The sequence below is a fragment of the Drosophila montana genome, unplaced genomic scaffold, assembly GCF_035044405.1.
Source record: "Drosophila montana isolate Dmon_TW-CO22-7 unplaced genomic scaffold, ASM3504440v1 contig_2106_1, whole genome shotgun sequence".
NCBI classification, from domain to species: domain Eukaryota; kingdom Metazoa; phylum Arthropoda; class Insecta; order Diptera; family Drosophilidae; genus Drosophila; species Drosophila montana.
In genome coordinates, this window is record NW_026997017.1 from 1,051,744 (window position 1) to 1,070,577 (window position 18,834).

Genomic DNA, 18,834 nt, shown 5'->3' on the forward strand with positions numbered 1-18,834 from the left:
ATACATATATAAAAAAACTTTTTTAGAAAAGTACACACACGCATGCACTCACACAATAAAACATATGTATGTATCCATGTATGTATGCATGTATGAATAAACGTCTCAATATGTTTATATATGCATATATGACTCTACATATGTACATGTATGCATGTTGACATGTATGTTATATATATGCATGCATATATGTAAAAGTATGTATATGCATGTTTTTTTCTTGGACAAGGCTTATCTCCCGCTTCGCTGAAATTAAAGTAAAACGTATCTTTCAGTAACGTCCTTCTCCTCGATTCTCACGAATTCAAGTAAGCCTCCATGTTTTGAATATCAAGTGTTTAGTGGCAGGTTTGTAAGTACATGTGTTGCATGTACATATGTATGTTAGCATGTACATATGTAAATGACTTTAAAAGTAAGTTTGTGAGTATGTAAGTATGTACATATGAAGTAAGATTGAAATGTTAGCTAGAATGCCAGTATGAAGGATGTAGGTATGTATGTATGTAGGCATGTATGTAAATGTATATGTATATATACCTAAATAGTCTGTTTATATAGTATGCAAATATACATCAGTTTTGATACATCCGTACATTCAGTATGTATGTATATGTATGTTTGTAAGTATATAAGGGTACCTGTTTGCATGTATATACAGTGTATATACATGTTTGTATATGTATGTATGTTTATATATATATATGTATGTATGTATGTATGTATAAAGTATATATGCATGTATGCTTGTTTATATGTACATATGTATGCATATGCAAATGTATTCTCCAATACGAAAGCTTACTTCTTGCCGCGCTGGAAATTTAAATAAAACGTATCCTTCCATGAATCTCTCCTCCTCGATTCTCACAAATTAAAGTAAGCCCTAAAGGTGTCATGCTTTGATTTTGAAGTGATGAGGAATGTTTATATGTATGAATGTATGTACATATATATGTAAGTATATGCATCAAAAAGGATGGGGTAGGTAAGCATATATGTGTGTAAGTAAATACATATGAAATTAGGTTGAAATGTTTATATGTAAGCATATATGTATGAAAGTATGTATACATATACATGTGTAGGTATAACTGTGTGAATGTATGTAAATGTGTACGTGAGAATGAATGTGACTTATTATATTCATATTCATCATTCGTATTCATAAAGTATGTATATGTATATGTATATGTACTATGCACGTACATATGTATGTTTGTATGTATGTATGTGTACATATATGCAAATGCATGTATGTTTTCATATATTTACTTCCCGCTGCTCTGAAATCTTTTCGTCAAACCCTCCTCCTCGATTCTCACGAATTAAAGTAAGCCTGACAATTTTCTTGCGTTAATATCATGTGTTCAGTTATATCACGCTGTGCTGGCAATGAAAATAACGTGTGCATATAGGTGTATGTATGTATTTTTGTATGTATGAATGTGTGCATTTATTCTTATGTCAGACGCAGACCAAGTTCATCTCCCGTTGCGCGGAAAAATATGAGATATTTTTAGATCTAACCCGTGTTTGCGCTTTTTTATGCATGCGGTTAAGAAATGTTAACAAAACGTTTCCCCCAATACAGCCCTCCTCATCGATTCTCATGAGTTCAACTTGGCCTTACAGGCTGCATGCTAGCCAATAAAGTGTTTAGTGACAGGAATCAAATTAACTTTTTGTGTGTGTGTGCATAATGATATTTATCTATGTATGTTTGTATGTACATATATAAGGAATTATGTACATATGAAAGTAGGTAATTATGTATGTATGTAAATATGTACATATGTATGTGTATATGTATTCTTATATAGTATGTATAGTATACAGTATGCATGTATGTTTGTAAGTGTGTATGCACACATGCATGTATGTAAGTGTGCAAGCGCATGTATGTAGTATGCATGTACATATTTAGGCATGTATGTATGTACATATGTTATGTACATATGTATGAAGTATGCATGTACACACGCATGTTTGTATGTAAGTGTGTATGCGCATGTATGCAGAAATGAAGAATGCATGTACACACACATGTACATATTTAAGTATGTATGCACATATATGCAGTATGAATGAAGTGTGCATGTACACACACACATGTACGTATGTAAGTGTGCAAGCGCATGCATGTAGTATGCATGCACACACACATGTACATATGTAGTGTGTATGCGCATGTATGTAGTATGCATGTACACACACATGTACATATATAAGTATGTATGTATGTACATTTATATGTATGTAATGTATGTATGTAGTATGCATGTATGTATTTAAGTATGTATGTATGTACATATGTAATGTATGTAATGTATGTATGTAGTATGCATGTATGTATGTAAGTATGTATATATGTACATATGTAATGTATGTATGTAGTATGCATGTACACACACATGTTTCTTTCCGCTCGTCCCCAACTGCAAACATGTGCAGCTCCACTGGTAAATAAAAAATAAGTTCATAATTCAAATGTCTGCAGGTAAATTTATATAAAAATATCTAGCCACGTGATATTACGAGCGTACATGCGTGTGCGTCCAGAGTTGCGAATGATCCGTCGCACATTTGCAATATTACCCGGCGTTAAGCGGCCCAAGTCGCAGTTTTTAAACTTTATAAATTGTAGACAGAAATTGAGAAAAAATTAAATATTTCTCTAATACCAAATTCAACAACTTTTTGTGAGTTCAGAAGTAGTACATAAAAATCGGTTAAGATTTGCGCCAAGTTTGACTTATATATATGAAATCACCTTGGAAAATGCTGTACAAGGAAAATCAAAAATAGTTTTCCATAGAAAAACAAGTTTTTTTTTTTCATTTAAGGGCAACAATCATGTTGTTTTCTTCCTTTAGCTAAAATATCTTGTTCCAGCGATTCAGGTATTTCCCATTGCTACCCCTTATTATTACCCCTATTTGCACCCCTTATTTGTACCCCTATTTCGCCCTGCTTAGAAGGATTCATGTATTAATGTTTCCCCTTCTCTCTCGAAAATATATTTATCTTTCATCTGATGACTTTTATGTAGAAGCACAAACATTTTATTTATCTTATCTCACTTTTATCTAGTCTTATTCTTAAGTCAAGTTCTCCAACTTTTCACTTATATTTATTATTATTATTACTATTATTTGTTATTAAAGACTTCTCTCCCCTTTGCACTTTTTCAACCACTAACTAGATTTTCTACTCAATCAAATGGGAATTAAAATAAAATTAAATCAAGCTCAAAAACTTTCTTTATATTGTCCTTGTTTGATCTTTCCTATTGCTCTCATATCATAATCATATGTCAAGTTCTTAATATATTGTGTGGAAATATAGAAGCCCCTTTATCTCTTTACTTTTATTCATTTTATTCTTTAGTATAATTCTTGTTTTATCGTTCCTATTGCTTCGATTTGATCGCTTAAACCATAGTCATAAGACGAGTTCTCGTAGCGCCCTTCTACATATACTGCGCTCCCAATCAAGAAAATTTGAACTTATAACTGCACAGATTACAAATCTATCAGCTAACGTCAGCAGTTTTTCCATGGTAAAACATCACTAGAAACGATATATATATTTGCCACGCCCACCCACGAAGTCGCCCAGTGAAATACCAGACGGGATTACGTTTACCTATTTCACGGCCGATGGCATTTCTTGCTGAACCAGCGCAACGTCGCAGCGGGAGATGTCTTTATTTTTAAATACCTTTTACCCATTGCAATTGGGTCAAAATGGGCATATTGATTTTGTGCAATTGTGTGCAACAGGTAGAATAAAAAGCATATATGTATATTCCTGATCAGAACTAGGAGCTGAGTCGTCAAGCTCACAAACTACACGAAATGAAGGCAATTGAAATTTGAGAAATTAACGATAACTGGTCACACATGCAAAGTATCGATAAAAATCGATTTTGAGAATTGGTTTTTTTAAAATAGCTAGAATATTATGTAAGCTAGATGCGCCAAATTTGGTATGTAGGATCTCTATGGCATACACAGATTAGCGATATTTCCCTTTTTAGAAACCTCCACCACTCCACTCTTTAAGGCTAGAGCCAGGTAATTTGTTATACACACCCATTTGTATGTCATATATATGCCCTTAAGCTTTCATGAAGATCCGACCACAAACATACAAGTTGTGTGTTGGCATTCATATTTTGCGATATATTTTATGATTTAAAGAAGCGGAAAGTGCTGCAAAGAACCTAAATATTATATTGACTCAGGGATAAAGGGGAGTTGGTAGTCGAGCACATTCGATTGCTGCGTTCTGACTTGTTTTCTATTTTCCAGGAAATCGAAAAGCAACGCAAATTTCTCCACTAACCAGTGAAGCATCGTCTCGTGCTTAGCCAGTTCTTTGTACCAAGGGCAAACCCCCTATTCGCTTGCATAATAGACTGCAACTTGTTTGTTCCCGAACCCAGTATTCCATTTATTTTTGTGCGAATGTGTGTAACAGGCCAAACGGAAATTTATCCGAACCCATACGGAGAATAAAGTGAAAGCTTCTCTTACGGATAGCGCGAATTTCGTTGACGCAAGACTTTCATAATTTGTCCACACAAATTGCATTCCCATAACTGAAAGCGCCAATAACAGAGGGCGAAAACTACATTTGCTTGTGGTTAATATAATATACATTATAATAAATTTACATATTCATGATATTAGTGATGGGGATGGGATGACCTATTGCTGATTCCTTGAAGAAGTTAAAAAACTTTGATGAAAATTATTTGATTAAAAATATTTGATAAATCTAAGGGATCTACAAACGAAATAGATTATCAAAAGTTGTTTGTAAACGAGGAAACTTTTTAAACTCAGTTATTGGGGGATTGCTATATTATATATATTATATTTTGTATTATATATAATTTCTAAAAGCCTATCCAAAGGAAATCCAATAGATATAGCCACAATTATATACTAAACAGGTTACTAAGAAAATAAACAGCTGGCAACGCCTAAAAGGCTGCCACACCGAGCGCCAGTTATCTATTGTGCGAAATTCATCTATTGCCGTGCAATTGGGCCATACAATCTAAATAGTAAGCCACTGTCATTGTGATCAGCTGTGACTGATGTCCGCAGCGGCGGGAGGGGCGGCAGAGGCGAGGGCTGTCGCAGCACTGGGAGTCGGCAAGCGGCAATAACGAGAACAGAAGCAACAACAGCTACTCACGTGGCTGCTATGCGTGACTGCATAGCACATTTCTGAGGCACAATTGGATTCGCAGCCAATGCTCGATATATGTAACAAAAGAAAGCGTGAACGTGCCGCCAACCAAACCCCTTTGGAAGACCCCCCCCCCCCTCCCACCACCTCATCGGGGCCCATTGGCAAAGCAAACACACCTACACAGTAGGTACCACGCGTCAATGTCCCCGCTCACAGCATGTACCCAGCAGCCATATGCACCTTAACCCTTCAGTGTGCCTATGGTTTAATTGCACCACATTCATTTTGTACCTAATATTGTTAATACCATGCTTAATAGGTACTCTTCGTTTTCAGAGGCGCTTCAATTACCTAAATTAAATGCTTTTTTGAAAAATGCATCCTAATAATACAAATATCACTTTTTGTTAAAGAAAAGTTGAGACATTAGACATCAAATATGTATATTTCCCATACATTTAATTTTCTCATAATTAATTGTTCTCCACGTATTTTAGCTTTTTAAAGATCGAAACGTTTAAAAAACTGCTTAATAAGCAGCTGAACTTAACACACAAAAGTTAATCTTACTGAATTTTCAGGTAAATCAACAAAAAAAAGTGCACTAAGGGTTAAGCCCAAGGCTGGGGAAACTGTATCAAACCGAGTAATGCCGAATGCCAAATTGCCGAAGAGGAACGCACGTTGTGGTGGCTACAATGAATCTGTGTGTATGTGTGTGTGTGTGTGTCTGGAGGGGGGCTGGAGCATAGAAGCACACAAGTTGTGTGAGTGTGCATGTGTGTGCATTTTTGCAAAGCTTGACACGCCAGCGCCGTAATGCGCTTTTCGTCTCTCAGCTATCGAAAGTGTTGTCAGTATTCGTACGAGTCTTCAACAAGTAGGTTGGGACCGACAGCCAGAAGGCAGCAAAAGTCTTAAGTCAAGTACAAACTGTTTCCAGCAAGTGATATTGAACAAGACGAATATACATACATATTTCGTTACTTATACGTTTTCGCTAAAGTGCCGATGCAGCTTAGGTGCAACAAATACGTATGTGCTTCAATTAAAAACATATAAATATTTATTAAAACAAATACATAAATATAAATTGCAAATATATATTTTTTTTGTCATATGCTAACTGCATTTGCAATGCGTAGATCGGCATAGAGAGAGCGCGAGAGACCGCCTAAACTGAACGAACGTGAGCGTGAAGCGAGAGAGAGAGAGAGTGTGCAAAATGACAACAACTAGAATTCGTTTTAAATATCATTGTATTTGTATATGTGCATGTGTGGAAAAAAACTCAATTGAATCTTACATAAACAGTATTGTTGTTTACAGCTACGCAACTTGTTAACGTTTACCGTGCAATTTTTTTTTTTTTTTTTGCAAGCAGCTTGATGCATGTGTATGTACAAGAGAGAGAGAGAGAGAGAGAGAGTGAATGAGAGAAAACGTAGACGAGCTTAGAACAACAAAAACAACAATTGCTTGTGGCAGACCGAGTTTACAGCAAAACAGACACACATACATACAAAGCAGTGAACATATACGTATGGGAAGTGCATTTAAATTGTAGTAGTCCCCTAACAGAGCCCAAATATTACCCATACGCCACATAGTTCAGTTCTATTTTTTTTCTTTTTTTTATATGTATACATATATATGTACATATTTACTATTAAGTGAGTGTTTTTTTTTTTATAGAAAGTTGAAATTGTTTTATCTTATTTGCCCAACACTGATTGACCTCCCACGCATCCAGCCTGTTCGCTCAATCAGAGCAAACAACAAAAGGCACGCTCTCAATTGTCATTTGATTCCTTAGAGTAAACAAACCATCTAATTGATTCGTTAGACGGCCGGGCGAGTATCTAATACTAGCTGAGTCAAATTGGAAATGTTGAAAAAAATGTCTACAATATTGTTTCGAAGAGGTTTGAAGTCTGCAAGTTGCATACCTAATTTACGCTCGCTGCCAGTAAAGCATTTGCGAACAAGGCACAAAGAGGAATTGTAGAAACATTATATTTCAATAAATATTGAAAATCAGAGAATTTATATTTCACTCTGATATTATACAAATACTAAACTGCATTATATAACATTTTCGAACATGGCACAAAGTAAAACAAGTAAGAATGATCTGGGGAAGAGCGCCTAACTAGGAACTTCCTTCTTTTCCAATTTACTGTGTGTTTTTCTCCTTTCTTTTCCTGTTTGGTGTTTTTTGCGAAGCGATTATGCATGACAGTAAACAAATTAAAAGCTATAAAATAAATTTGATTCTGACCGACCTAATTTATACTGAATTGCGTAAAGTAGAACAACAACTAAATCAAACATTACACAAATTGCGCTTGATTAAATCTAATTGTTTAAATTCAAATTGTCAACTTAGTTGCATGTTTACTGTAGAATGTGGCACATGAAGCAAATGGCGATTACTAAATTTGTAAATAAAAATAATTCCGCTTGCTAGTTCAATTTGTGGAATTAATCCCGCTTTCTGTCACATAGTCAGCGATTTTGCAAAGACAGGGCGAAATTCGAGACGTTTCAGTTTTAGTCACAATTATGTCGCTGGGCATGACGTAAGTCAATGGCGTCCAGCCAGCTGTGTGCTCAGCAGAGAAGTCTTAAGGCTCAATACTCTGGGCCAAAAACTGCTACTTGCAGGGCCGGATAATTTAAATAGCGACCTCTCTTTATGAAACTCGCTTAAAAGCTAAACATAAGTCAAAGAAAAATCATTTAATTAATAATTATAATAGTTCTTACTATAACTACGTAATATAAGGAGCTTGATTTCGTGAAATTTGCAACCTTTTTAAATTCAAATTGTTTTCTTTTATTAATTAAACGATCTGGCAGCACCAACCGCCTGCGCTCGCTTGTTAAGTTGGCTGCGCTTGTTATGATTTGGAATTCTTCCAATTGCTTGATGCATACGTAAACAACTATCTGTGTACGTATTCATTTTTCTTTTTTTTTTCGACGCCAGCGACTGCATACTGACTCGGGTTGCATTCACAATAGTTAGCTGCCGTTAAACGTGACGACATTACGTAGACTTTGCGATGAATTAACAGTAAATCTATTTTAGAATTAGTTCATTATGTGAATTATTGAAAAATTCAAGACAGTTTAGGAGCGATAGCTACGCTTATGTGATCCTTGAATGGAAGATTTTGGGAACATCTCTGTTCCATCTTTTGGCCCAACCTTCGAAGGCACCTAAAGTATTCTTTGAGGCTTAGAACAGGCCAACATCATTAATGCGGATTCATGACTTGTGCAACTGAAATCGGAAGATCGGCTAAACAAAATAAAATAATAATTTTAAACATAATTTTCCATATCTTCTTTTTCATAGAATTCTTTTGGGTGCAAGCAACAGTTAAAGCTAAATACTTTAAAAGATATTTATTCCACAAGACTATTATAAAAGAACAAATACAAAATGGAAGGTGAGTCCACAGAGTCGACGCATAATACTAAGGTGTCCGATTCGGCCTACTCGAATAGCTGCAGCAACAGTCAATCGCAGCGCAGGTGAGATTCAGAAGGAGATTTCTTCAACCATAATTATTTATTGACAACCCACCTCCGACCATCAGTGGCAGCTCCAAGTCCCGTTTGAGCGGCAGCAACTCCTCCGGCAGCAGCGGCTATGGCGGCAAGCCCTCTACCCAGGCCAGCAGCAGCGACATGGTCGTCAAGCGCAACAAGGATAAGTCGCGCAAGAAGAAGAAGGCCAAAACGGCTGCACAGGCAACAACAACAAAAACAACAAACACCAAATCCCTGGAGAAGGCCGAGGAGCCATTGCTGGCCAGCCCGAACAATGGCAGCTGCGAAAAACAACAGCAGGAGCTGCAGGAGCTGCAGGACACACAACAGCTCCGCGAATCGACGCCAAGCGATCCGCACGAGCTAGGCGACAAACCGCAGTCGGATGACGACGTGAACGAGAATGACCCCAAGCCGGAGCAGGCCAAGCAGGTGGAAACAATAACAGCCAAAATGATCATACCCGGCAGCCAGCAGCCGGGCGGCAATCCGATGACGGCCAGCGTTACCGTCACCATCGATGGCTGCCACGGTGCGGAGAAGACGGGCGAATGGGCGCCGGGGCGACTGGAGTCGCATGCCGCGTGCCTCGGCAAACAGCAGTTGCAGCAGCAGCAGCAGGACCGCGCCAAGGAGGACAGCTTCTCTTGCATCATCTCCCTGCACGATGGCGTTGTGCTCTTCACCACGCCCAATATAAACGATATGCTGGGCTATCCCCAGGACATGTGGCTGGGACGATCCTTCATCGATTTCGTGCACATCAAGGATCGCGCCACATTCGCCAGTCAGATAACAACGGGCATACCCATTGCCGAGTCGCTCTGCAGCCAGTCCAAGGAAGCCCGAACGACATTCTGTGTGATGCTCCGGCGTTATCGCGGCCTAAAATCTGGTGGCTTTGGTGTCATCGGACGTCCGATCAGCTATGAGCCCTTTCGGCTCGGCCTGTCGTTCCGCGAGGCACCCGAGGAGGCGCTGCCGGATGGCTACACGCTCTCCAATGGCACCAGTATGCTGCTCGTCATCTCAGCCACGCCCATCAAGAGCAGCTACAAAGGTGGGTGCTTAACCATTTTATTTAATAGCCCCAATCTAATGGGTACAAAGGTTGTACAGACCTGACCCTAATGCTGACCCTGCTGGTCATCTAAGCCACGCCTATCTAGAGCAGTTACAAAGGCGGGTGCTCAACATGCCTATTCCTTCAATCCACAGAGAATGGATAAAAAGGTTGTTAAGACCCGGTCAAACCCATAAAGTATATACATATATGTGCTCTTGATCATGACGAAGACCTGAGTCGATCTGGCCAAAGTCCGTCCGTCTGTGTAAACGCGACAATTTCTGAAACTGGCAAAGCTAGAAGCTTGAAATTAGAAATATATATTCTCGTATGCCCTACGCGGAACGAGCTAATAGTCTTTTATCAATATCTTAACGGTTTTAAGAGCCCCGAAAATTTCACGGAGAATCGGATGCATATCAAAAAAGCTGGCATATTTGTTAAGGTATCTTCGTGCTGGGTTCAGGGTCGGACACTCCTGACTCGAGTACGCTTTCATGTTTTTAATTGAATGCGACGCTTTTTTTAAGCCCACCAAAACTTTGTTCCACAGAGCCAGATGAGTTTCTATCACCGAAGGGCCCCAAGTTTGCCATACGCCACTCGGCCGATGGCGTCATTTCGCATGTGGATCCCGCTGCGGTGTCTGCACTTGGCTATTTGCCGCAGGATCTCATTGGACGCTCGATTATGGATTTCTATCATCACGAGGAACTCTCTATCATTAAGGATATCTACGAGAAGGTCATGAAGAAGGGCCAGTCCGCTGGCTCCGCCTTCAGCAGCAAACCCTATCGTTTTCTCATCCAAAATGGTTGCTACATACTCCTCGAGACGGAATGGACCAGCTTTGTGAATCCCTGGTCACGCAAACTGGAATTTGTCGTGGGACATCATCGCGTATTTCAGGGTAGGTCGATTGCAAATGGCCTCATATAGAAATGGATTACGGAGCAAGAAGAAAAGTTGTGGAAAGGGGTTTTTATCGGGGTTACCTTAAAAGGAGATTGGTTTTCTGAGGTTAAAAGGATTCAAGGAAGAAAAACCTGATGTTGAAAAGCGAATCAAAAAAGACTTTAGAGTCCATTCGATCTAAAGGACTAAAGGACTTAAGTCGCATTCGTTTGGTTATTTCAAAAAGAAATTCCCAAAACGAAAGCAAAAGTCTATTGGGATTCGAAGGGCGTGGATAATATGGAACTACATTGGGTGTGACACTCTGCGAAGAGGAATTCCGTTCTGCTTTTCAAGGCGTTTTCCAGATCCTTTTAAGGTTTATATACAAATACATCTAATATATATAATAAGGGGACTTTATGGAATAACTTGAAATAAATAGAGTGTAAAGGGAGTCTCCTTTGCTTCTGCATGTTGCACAAATCCATAGATCATAAAACACTTACAAGGATAGGAGAAGGTTCTCTTAATGACATGCCATATCTTTGGATTAAGAACGCAGTTTTATTTGTTAGATATTCCAGCATATTCCTAGGGGATATCTCACAATCATAATAAGGAGCCTTATTAGCTTATCCTAAGGGACCTACCCGAGTATGCCCAAACATTTATGATAAGGATCAAGGCTATTCCAAGATATTCCTAAGGGATCTCCGAAAATAATAAAGTGGATAGCCCAACATATAGCACAGGGATAAAGCAAATTGTAGGAAATGCGACTATCGATGCTGTAAGATATACCCAAGGGATCTCCCAATAAAATAACAAAGAGCTTTGTTAGATGTTCCAAGATATTCCTAAGGGTTCAACCCGATGATAGGCCAAAATATAGTACAGAGGTAAAGGATATTATAGCTAGAAGAAATGTTTACCAAATTGTGAAAAATGCGACTATCCAAGATGTTTTGAAAGGTCCGCTAAGATAATAACAAGGTGCTTTGTAAGATATTCCTAGGTATTCCAAGATATTCCTAAGGAGTCCACCAGCTTATAACCAAGCATATGGTACAGGGACTATTCTACAAAATGCGATTATCGAAGCTGTAAGATATACCCAAGAGATCTTCCAATAGAATAACAAAGAGATATCCCTAAGGGATCCACCCGCTTATAGGCAAGCATATAGTACAGGGATTAAGGATAGCTAGGAAAAATGCTGAGAATAATGAGCTCCCCGGAACAGTCGACTAACTGCAGATGTCATTAACAGGTCCCAAGCAGTGCAATGTTTTTGAGTTAGCGCCAAATGAAATGCCCAAGATATCGGAGGATTTGCAGGAACGGAACGCGCGCATTAAGGATGATATTTTTAAGATGCTGACGGAGACGGTGACGCGTCCATCCGATACGATTAAGCAGGAGGTGTCGCGTCGCTGTCAGGCTCTGGCCAGTTTCATGGAAACGCTCATGGACGAGGTGGCCCGGGCAGATCTGAAGCTGGACTTGCCGCACGAGAACGAGCTGACCGTGTCGGAGCGTGATAGCGTCATGCTGGGCGAAATATCGCCGCATCACGACTATTATGACAGTAAGAGTTCCATTGAGACGCCGCCCAGCTACAATCAGCTAAACTATAACGAGAACCTGCTGCGTTTTTTCAACAGCAAGCCCGTCACCGCGCCCGTAGAGAACGATCCGCCAAACCTGGAGTCCTCCTATGTGAGTTGCGCACGCGAGGATGCTCTCAGTCCGGTGCATGGCTTTGAGGGTAGCGGTGGCAGCGGCTCATCTGGCAATTTAACAACCGCCAGCAATGTGCGCATGAGCAGTGTGACAAACACTAGCAATACGGGCACCGGCACCTCCGGCGGCGGCGGCGGCGGCGGCGGCGGCGGCGGCGGCGGCGATAATTCCGCCAGCGGCGGCAGCAGCGATCCGTTGCCGGTCAACATAACTCTAACCGAAAACCTGCTGAACAAGCACAATGATGAAATGGAGAAATGTATGCTAAAGAAGCATCGAGAGTCGCGCGGACGCACCGGCGAAAAGTGCAAAAAGTCCGTCATTGAGAAGATGCCCGAATTTAGCGGACCCGGCCATGGTCAGACCATTAAGCGCGGCGGCACCCACTCCTGGGAGGGTGACGCCAACAAGCCCAAGCTGGCGCCCAATGCGGGCACAAGCCCAGCCGAGGACGGCCAGATGACGACAACCAAATGGGAGGCGCCCATGACGGTCAGTCATCTGTTCCAGAGCAGCTATAACTTTCCGCAGAGCATCAATCTATGGCCGCCGTTCTCGCTGGGCCTGACCACGCCCACGGTGCACACAACGCACACGTCAATTGCCCAGAAGAGCTTCTCGCAGCAGCATAGTCTATTTCCTGCCTTCTACTATATACCCGGACCGCTGGCCAGTGCCGCAGCTGGAAGTGCCGCAGCCCAGATTAGCGTCAGTTCCAGTGCAGCAGTCCAGCACAGTCCGAATGCCGAAGGCGACATTCCGAGCACATCCCAGCAGGAGCCGACAGCTGCGACTCCCATGCACATGCCATATATGGCCGGCGTCATGTATCCGCATCCATCGCTCTTCTATGCGTACCAGGCGATGCCCTTCTCCAGTGTCTCGAGTGCCGTCCAGATGTCCGTGCAGTCCACTGGCTCCCAGTCCAACAACAACAACAACAAGTCTATCTATACGGTGCGTAGAGCACAATTAATCCGCAACGAAACGAACTCATCCCATCCATCAATCCACAGGCACAACAGGTTAAGATGGCACCCGTGCCCACGACGACAACCCAAAAGCCGGGCGCCTTCCATTCCATTACACCCGCACAGCTGCACAAACCCGATCTCCAGGACACATTGGTCGATGCGGAAACCAGCCCAAAAATATCAGCCCAGGATGCGTCCAAACAGGAGCTGTCTGAGTTGCCCAATACATCGGCGACAGGTTCGTCCGATCAACGGAACAATTCCAACAATCCAAAGGTGCAATCCGTTAATTCCATCGCAACCAAATTGAACAAAAGCCCAACTCACACAACTCTCTCTCTCTCTCTCGCTCTCTCTCGCTCTCTCCCACTCACAGAAATACACGGATAGCAATGGCAACAGCGATGACATGGATGGCTCCAGCTTCTCCTCCTTCTACTCATCCTTTATCAAAACAACCGACGGCTCTGAGAGTCAGCTCGACAATGAGAAGGAGACGAAAGTTCGCAAGCTTAAGGTGAGCTATGTTGTAGTCTACTTTACCCTACACACAGTTAACCTAAAGTACACAGATATTGCCCGGCTTTGCCCGCATCATGTGCACATCTTCTTACACACAATCATTTTCCAACAAATTTTCCAGCCTTACGAATGGAATTTTCCGTATATCCGTTTCAATGTTCACATACATTAAAAAGTTCAACCTTCTGACTCTTAAGTTCTAGACTATGCCTTGATCTTCAATCAATCAGTCAGTCAATCAATCAATCAATCACTACTTCTATAAATTCTAATTCACAAGATTGTATCCCCCAAAAGTCAGGACCTGTAAAATGTGCTTTAAATCGATATTTATCGATTTATTCGAAATATTCTAACTCCTCGAAATTTAAAGTTTCTTTAGAGACACGGACGAAAATAACGTCCCAATTACGATTATATTTATGGTGCCGGAAGCTGCGCTCTACACAAGTTCAAGATACCCGTATTTAGACAATTTGAATGGGTATAGCGTATAAAAACGAAACCCAATTTCAATTTCCATCAATTTTTCGCAGCCCATCGTTGAGCATCCGGAGGAGGACCAGACGCAGCACGGCGACGGATAGCAGGCCAAGGGACGGCTCTAGTTGTGTCGAATCCTAACATCCAGTTGCAGCAATAACCCAGGCCGCAATCCCGGATCCAGACGAGCCTCGCCTGGACAACCAGACCAAACGCTTGAGCATTATTTAGGTGGGTACAATCAATATCTATTTTATGACAGATCTTTAAATATTATCCGCTTCTCTTTCACAGTTTTCCGTTTCGTGTTTATCTACATAGATTCATTTATCCTGTTTTCTGATCAAATTCGGTTTTGTACGTGAAAAAAAGGCAACGTTAAAAAACAAAAAAAAAAACATTTACACCAAATTATGTGCCCAAGCGAGAAATTTCATATCCCAATAAACGTTGCAATTACAGAAAGAAAGAGACGGTAAAACAAGCAATAAATATTGTTAGTATTTTGTCTAAACATTTTGTCTAAACATGATTGTCAATCAATCATCGAACTTGAAGTCCTTTTGAGCCTTTGGAAAATTCCACCCGTAATTGTGGAAAACTGGTGGAAAGCGAAATCGAAGTCATTTTGTTTGCCATGATTGATTGACTAAATGGGGGATTGATGATCAATTTAAATTCCACGCGTAATTGTGAAAAAGGAATCGAAATATATTTGACATGATTGATTAATTGAATGTAAGATTGGTTATCAATTCCAGTTATCTTGTGTGATGTATGTGCACGAGACTTCGGAAAATTCCATCCCCAGCTGTGGGAAACTGGTAAACATAAAAAATCCATGAAAGCTATTTAAAACAAAGCACACACCACAAGTTAAATTTTAGGAATCTTCCAAGCTGATTCCACATGTGGAAAATGGGTGAAAAGGTAATGTATAGAAAATGAATCAATCAATCAAAAATGAATAAGTAGAATAGAACTAGAAAAGCAGCACGAGCAAAGCCAATCAATGTCTCTTAGTATGGCATAATCTCCAAAAGAACAAACGTTCTCAGCTTTTCGTCGTGATCAAGCATTTATGTATATACTCTATGAAATCGGAGGTCGTATGAAGTACAGAAGTCAATTATAAATCAATTCTCCCAAGTTTTTCCCTGAGAAAAGAAAAAAAAGGTTGCAATTCAAGGCTGGCTAGGGGTTATCTTATATTCACAGTTGAAAACCAAACAAATATTCAGATCACAATACATCTATGTTTGAAAATGTTATTAAATGACATATGAATCTTTAATCTTCGAAGAATTCATCATATGGCAAAGTGTCCAAGAGTTTCTGCAATGCAATTGAAAGGAAACGATCCGAGGCCTCCGTAATCTTGGGCTGTATGTCCGCTGAAAGAGCATCCCACTCGTCGTTGAGCACCTTCAGTGTGCTGTCGCGCAGTTCGGCATTATCGTTGAATAGATTGGTCAAATTAAAGTGTCCGCTAAAAAAAATGAATTATATACATTTTAAGATCTGTAGGAGAACAGAAAAAGTCCCTGTCCCTGTTAGCAAATCTGCATGTCAAAATTGATCAGGTAGCATATCTAATTTTCCTTGAAATTTATATAGAATTATATAAATTAATTATTTGTATGGTAAAATGGAGCTTACAGAAATTTGAATTTATCGCAAATCAGAATGAATTCATCGAAAGTATTTAGTTAATCGATAGAAAGTGGTGTTGCCACTTTACAATGCATTGCAATTGACAAAGATAGTTTGAAAGGAGAGTTGCCACTTTACAATGCATTGCAATTGACAAAGATAGTTTGAAAGGAGAGTTGCCACTTTACAATGCATTGCAATTGACAGAGATAGTTTGAAAGGAGAGTTGCCACTTTACAATGCATTGCAATTGGCAGAGATAGTTTGAAAGGAGAGTTGCCACTTTACAATGCATTGCAATAGACAAAGATAGTTTCAAAGGAGAGTTGCCACTTTACAATGCATTGCAATTGACAAAGATAGTTTGAAAGAAGAGTTGCCACTTTACAATGCATTGCAATTGACAAAGATAGTTTCAAAGGAGAGTTGCCACTTTACAATGCATTGCACTGGAAACAAAATTAATTGAACTTAAATTCTACAATTTATCTGAATTGCTAAAGAAAAGAAACGCAACTGTTCCGTCAATATTCTATTGACAAAAACCAAAAGATGTCTTTAGAAGAAAAAAAATAAGACCAACATTTACTTTGACAGGAACATGGGATTAAATATAGCTGAACTCTCACTTGCAGTTTTAACTTTGAGATATCAAAATAAATTTGAGATATGTTCATGTTATCTTTTTTGTAGCTAACTAACATGCAAATATCTAAATGTTACTGAAATCTCACTTTAAGATGTTCAATTAACATTCAGATATGTTTTGGCTTTAACTTTGAGATATTCCATTACTATTGGGATAGATTACCTTCTAGATATCTGGATAACCTGAAGATATCCACAAGTTAACTGAACTCTTATTTTAAGGTATTCAATTCACATTAGGATATGTTAAGGCTTTAACTTTGAGATATTGAACTCTCACTTTGATCTTTAGCCTTAAGATATTCAATTAACATTCACCTTATCCTATCGATATCTAGTTAGCCTGAAGATATCTGCATGTTAGCTGAACCCTCACTTTGATCTTGAACTTTAACACATTCAATTAACATTCAGATATGTTAATGTTATCTGTTAGATCTCTAGCTAACATAAAGATAACTAGCTGTTAACGGAATTTTTAATACTTACGAGGCGACTTTGGCGACCGACTTGTACTCGGTGACCTTCAGATAGGTGTGTCCGTCGGCTCGTTTCTCGGGTGTGGCACGAATGCGCGACCTGGACTGCATTTCGTTCAGCTTGATGACAAGTTTGCCATGGCTAACGATGGGCAGGATCAGGATTTTGCCTTCGACATCATAATTGGCACGCAACTCGACGGCCGGCAGGGTAACGCTCCAGAGCAGCTTCAATGGCTTGGTCAGATCCTTGGTAAAGCCCTTGGCGGTCTTGAACACAACCGTATCGGCAAAATTATGCAATGTCGTGTTCCTCATGATCAGATTGAACTGCACGGAATCGCTGTCGCCGCCGCTATTGATGCTCAGCGTGCCCAGCTGGAAGGGATCAATGCTGGGCACATTCCGCTCGGGTATGCCGTTCTTATAGAGACGCGCATAGGTCTGGGTTTGCCGCAAAATACACACCTCATCGTCGACACGGCAGCGCTGCAGCTTATCGGCTGCATTGGGAGGAAAGTTATAAAATGTGGATGCACTAGCTCCGTCCGAGGAAACGAAATCGAAACTCACGCAATGGATCGCCGTCGCCGGCACCAATATGGCCCAGAGCAATTGCTGCTATGGCCAACCAGGTAAGGCATCTCCAGTTATACATTTTCATTGTCTGCCGGAAAATACCCAACTAACGAGCTGCGAATGCGTGCGATGCGTTTTTATGCCAGCTTCAAGCCTGGCTGCCAATTCCCGACAGAGTGCCAGTCTCTCTGTATGGATCCAGGTGTAAATGTGTGAATCTGTTGGGCGTCGTCGCAATTATGGATGCATTAGCAGTACAAATAGAATATTAATCCGAACGAATCGAACTACGAACGTAGATTAGCTTGTCGCTGCTTGGCTAATAGCTCGATGAATATTTCAAAATTTAATACTTATAATTATTTCGAATTAAAATTAAACAGGCGAGCTCTGTTTATTGACGTATGAGCTTGGCCAGAAACCAGTTTTCCTCGAAAATCACAACTTAATGATCGGGTATCCACATTCGCGTATGTCCTGTCAGTTATATTATATAAGCATCGTTTTTGTGAACCACATAAAGGCACAATAGCTATGCATCTGATTTCTTAAAGTCACATTAACTTTTCATTATATTTTTTTAGCTATCCTTAATCTACGTAATCCTTTCTAGCCTTAGCTATTTACAGTCAACTTATCCCGCTAATAACTCTCTATTCAAGATCTTTTCCAAAAATCACGACATTATTATTTCCAGGGTATTCGTAAGTCGAGCAAGCACTTTGGCCGCGCACTTACGTGTCGCATTTTTGTCAAGTAAACAAAACTTGTAAGACTAATTGACTAGACCCTGATATTGTCATAGTAAATACAACTAAAATGTGGCCGCTATATTAGATAGAGCCTATCGACACATATAGAAGATATTAAGGGTGAAATTCAATGGAAATGTGATTCGCGCTATGTAAATCCAAAAAGTAACCAGACACATCACAACAGCCCGCTTTTATCAGCTCGAAACGAACCTAACCTAAAAAATATTTTTTAAGGTTAGGTTCGAAAACAAAACAAACGTAATCGA

General features: G+C 40.0%; 2 protein-coding genes across 3 annotated transcripts; one reads left to right on the forward strand and one right to left on the reverse strand.

Moving 5' to 3' along the window:
• Positions 1-6,076: 6,076 nt before the first annotated feature.
• Positions 6,077-14,903, forward strand: per (period). 2 transcript variants are annotated; one of them, XM_064680334.1, is made up of 9 exons: positions 6,077-6,243; positions 8,573-8,751; positions 8,817-9,829; positions 10,389-10,745; positions 12,003-13,432; positions 13,492-13,725; positions 13,826-13,966; positions 14,462-14,685; positions 14,749-14,903. In XM_064680334.1, exons 2-8 carry the CDS (start codon positions 8,660-8,662, stop codon positions 14,516-14,518), a joined length of 3,324 nt encoding a protein of 1,107 aa, XP_064536404.1. In that variant the 5' UTR covers positions 6,077-6,243; positions 8,573-8,659; the 3' UTR covers positions 14,519-14,685; positions 14,749-14,903. The 2 variants fall into 2 exon arrangements, with proteins under 2 accessions (XP_064536404.1, XP_064536405.1); XM_064680335.1 differs by having other exon boundaries at positions 14,508-14,685.
• Positions 14,904-15,637: 734 nt separating this feature from the next.
• Positions 15,638-18,041, reverse strand: dyw (daywake). Its single transcript, XM_064680360.1, has 3 exons — positions 17,808-18,041; positions 17,245-17,737; positions 15,638-15,943 (listed from the first exon to the last, which is right to left on the reverse strand). Exons 1-3 carry the CDS (start codon positions 17,896-17,898, stop codon positions 15,745-15,747), a joined length of 783 nt encoding a protein of 260 aa, XP_064536430.1. The 5' UTR covers positions 17,899-18,041; the 3' UTR covers positions 15,638-15,744.
• Positions 18,042-18,834: the final 793 nt, after the last annotated feature.